At 40.6% G+C, this 4,229-nt stretch overlaps 1 protein-coding gene across 1 annotated transcript in view; it reads left to right on the forward strand.

Annotated features, from left to right (window-relative positions):
* The window catches only part of Osbp2 (oxysterol binding protein 2), a 64,167-nt gene that overhangs the window by 59,166 nt on the left and 772 nt on the right, over positions 1-4,229 (forward strand). The window contains exon 12 of the mRNA XM_033762276.1: positions 4,117-4,229. Within this exon, the coding sequence (XP_033618167.1) occupies positions 4,117-4,229 (113 nt within the window). The remainder of the gene's footprint in view (positions 1-4,116) is intronic.

The following is a 4,229-nucleotide window of genomic DNA, read 5'->3' on the forward strand; positions in this document are numbered from 1 at the left end:
AAAAAAAAAAAGAGAGAGAGAGATAGATAATTAAAACTCAGGTGGGAAGAACAAATTCTTAGAAAAACATTACTTAGAAAAACTAATTCTAGAAAAATAAAATTCCCAAATACTCCTATAATAAACAGTAGTTTTAAATTACCACAAAGAGAGCACTAGGCCCAGATAACATTTCAAGTGAATTCATAAAAATCTCAAAAAATGTTAACCAGTATTATATATAGTCTTCCCAAGCACAAAAAAGAGGAAGTGCTCTTTTATCTTACATTGTGAGGCCAAAATAACCTTCATACACCAGCTAAGATAGTAGCAGGAAAATAAAATTCTTAACCCCATTTCACTTATATAAGCAAAATTATAAAACAAGATCTCAGAAAATCCAATCCAATGGTGTATTAAAAAGATAACAATTTAGTCATTAATATATCTAGACTCTGAAAGAATATTTTTATTAGAAAATTCATAAATTATATTGTCATCAATACATTTAGAAAAAGCATTTTAGGTGCCTATATATAAGATTAATATACAAAAGTCAATCGCATTCCCATAAACAGCAAACAACTAGAAAATGCAATTCACAAGATACCAATCACATCAAAAGTATCAAGGACTTTGTAATAATCCTTATATTCAAGATTGCTAGAGCAAAAAGTATTAAATTCACTAAGAACTATCAAAGGAAGTGCTGAATAAATGGAGAAGATAAATTGTTCATGGCTCGAAAGTCAGTATTGTAACGATGTCATGATGTAAAAAGTCAGCAGGCTGAACAAAATCCCAGTAGGGATTTTCACAGAACTTCGTATTAGAATGTTTTAATATATATTGCTGAATAAGGGGTTTCTGGAAAAAATGGAAATTACCTTACTACATTTGAGGACTTATTTTGAAATTAAGATGGAATGGAATAGTGAGCCTGGAAACAGTCCCATGGCTCAATGTATCCTTGATATATGACTAAGGTGGCAACAAAATAGAAAAAGAAACTGAATCCCCGCTTTGTAACAAAAATCAACTCCACAATTAATACTGTCTTACTGTTAAACAATAAAGTTAATACTTTAAGTTTAAAAATATAGAGGAGTAGCTACTAGACCTTAAGGAATTACATTTTAAACAAGACTCAGAAAAGCATTGATGCATTTAAGTATATCAAAACATTCAAAAAGTTTATGAGCTTTTGTTCATTAAAAGAAATATTGTAGCTGGGTATGATGGTGCATGGCTGTAACCCCAGCTGAGGCAGGAGAATTGCCAAATTCAGGGCCAGTTTGGGCACCTTAGATCTTGTCTCAACAATAAAAATAGAGGAAGTACAGTATTTCCCCAGCTTGAGTAAGGCCCTAGGTTCCATCCTTAGAACTACAAAAAGAGAGAAATTTCACTTATTAAAAGGCAATTTATTTGTATACAGCACTCGAGAGGCTGAGGCAGAAGGATTGCTGCAAGTTCAATACCAGCCTTGGCTACCCATCAAGACCTTGTCTCAAAATAAAAAGCAATTTAAAGAAAGTGATTGTTGTAGTCAGGGTTTACAAGGGAATAGATTTAATAGAGGACACATAATTCATAGGGTTATTTTATAATATTCACAAAAAAATGCAGAGGAGTGAAGAGATCTAGAGACCAAAGAATCCAGCTGAGGGCCTGGATCCTACAACAATATCTTGCACAAATCCAGCTGAAGGCCTAGAGCCCACGGCAATGTCTCACGCAAGTCCTTATGGAGGATCTGCACAGTAAGGCCCAGAGGCCAGTGGTGGAAGCAGAGAGTCTGCGCCGGCAGGGTAAAGGATCCGCGCCACCAGGCTGAGGGATCTGCACTGCAGCCAGGAAGGAACACTCAAGGCAAAGACCAGAGCTCCCCTGAAAAGAACAACAGCTATCCATGGCGAGTGAGGACCCAAGCCTCTCTGACCATGAGAACAGCTGCGTTCATATCAAGAAGGCCAGCTGTGGCAAACTTCTTCAGGAAAATCAACAGCATACGATCTTCCCCTCCGGTTCTCCTCTTAGGCCGTTAGCAACAGTGGTCAGGTAGGTCTTCCCTGCCCAGAACCATGCTGACTGGGTTCAGCTGGGCATTCCTAAATTGACCATTAGCTAATCCACCACAATGATAAAACAGTGTATAACCTGGAGAAGGTAATCATAATACCTACGCCTGACAGCAGGATTAGTATGAAGAAAGAGTTGAGGATGTAGCTTAGTAATGGAACATAATGCCTAATATGCATGACCCTTTCGGTGTAATCTCTAGAGGCCCCCCTAAAATAATACTACAGTATTTTATCACAATCAAAAATAATTTAAGGGCCAGGGATTTAGCTCAGTGGCACCGCACCTGCCTTGTAGGCACAAGGTCCCGACTTCAATCCCCGGTACAAAAAATAATTTTAAATAATAATAATAATTTAAAAGTCAGGTATAGAGGTGCATATCATAATCCCAGCATTCAGAAGGCTGATATAAGAGGATCTCAATGGCCACCATGGGCTATATAGCAAGTTCAAGGCTAGCCACAGCTATACAGTGAGACTCTGTCTCAAAAAATAATAATAATAATAATACATTTTAAAACCTTCTAAACAACAAGTAGAACAAAAACAACCCAATGGAAAAAATGTGCAAGAGTCATGAACAAGAATTTCACAGAAATATACTGTATATGGCCAGTCATCACATGAAAACCATGGTCAACGTCATGGGTAATCAGGCAAATGCTAATCAAAGCCACCACAATGAGATACTGCTTTACTTTCATTTAATTAGCAAAAATGACTAAGTCTGACAATATCAAGGGCTAAAGGTTTGGATCCTCAGTATCCCTTTAAACACCACTAGTGAGGATATAAAGAGGTGCAGCCACTTTGGATACTGGAGATTGAACAGAGGGCCTCGATGCTGCTGGGCAGATGAACTGCTCTTGAGCCACACCCTCAGCGCCCGTCTTTCTTCTTGAAGATGAACTATCACACTACACCATAACCCAGTAGTTCCACTTGTACTGTAGAAGAAATGTGTGCCTGCAGTCCAACAAAAGGATAGGACAGAACAGAAAGGAAAAACAAGACCGTAGATCTAAATCCAATATATCAGTACAAGTTGAGAATCTCTAATCCGAAAAATCTGAAATGCTCCAAACTCCAAAAGTCTGGAGCATCAACATGACACCATAAGTGGAAAATGCCACACCTAGCCTGTGGCAAGTCACAGTCAGGAATACATATGAAATCAAAATACTGTATTTAAACTGAAACGTAAGTGGATTTCATGTTAGATTGGGGTCCCATTCCCTAGATATCTCACTACACAAGTACAAAATTTTTAAAACTACAAGTACTTTTGGTCCCATACATTTTGAATAATGGATACTCAACCTGTAATTACAATTACTTGCTCCCATTGTAAGTGTAATATTCAGACGAATTTCTTTTTTTGTAATATAGTACCAAAGTTTTATTAAAGGTAGGAAAAGAAACAGACTGCACAGCAAGCTTGGGCCAAGTAAAAAGTAGGAAAACAAGTACACCCACCCTGCATGTGGGCCACCATGCAAGAGAGAACACAATGGCCCAGACACATTTTTTAATATCTAACATACACAAAAGTGGTTCTGTCGCCTGCCTCACAAGCGCAAGGTCCCGAGTTCGCTCCCCAGTACCCCCCAAATATATACATACATACATACACACACACACATATATACACACACGCACGCGCACACACACACAGTCTGCAAGGGATACAGTGGCACCACGCCTGCCAGGCAGGGTGCCTGCAGGGTCCTGAGTTTGATCCCAAGTACCAAAAAATTTTTTTTAGATGAAAGGGACAGGTTCCCAAGAAGTCTCTGCTAACAGAGCAGATGGAGTTCAGGGAGCCTTGTGTTAGGGGGCAGCGCGATCCATAATGGGTAAGATGGATGCAGCTGGTGGGTTTTTGCAGGGTCAGTTCATCATGGATGGACACGGGACCGGGGAAAGGTCGGCCAAAACCAAAGGGAACTCCGGATGCGGGAGGGCCAGGAGGGAGTGGGGTCTGCGAGCAGTTGGGCCAGGCAGGCAGGGGCGGCGCCGCGGGGACAGCACATTCCCGCCCACGTCCCCACAGGGAGAACGCGGAGAACATGTACTACTTCTCCGAGCTGGCGCTGACCCTCAACGAGCTCGAGGGCGGCGTGGCGCCCACCGACAGCCGCCTGCGGCCGGACCAGCGGCTGATGG

The sequence above is a fragment of the Fukomys damarensis genome, unplaced genomic scaffold (assembly GCF_012274545.1).
Source record: "Fukomys damarensis isolate Sample0158 unplaced genomic scaffold, DMR_v1.0_HiC HiC_scaffold_12, whole genome shotgun sequence".
Taxonomy (NCBI): domain Eukaryota; kingdom Metazoa; phylum Chordata; class Mammalia; order Rodentia; family Bathyergidae; genus Fukomys; species Fukomys damarensis.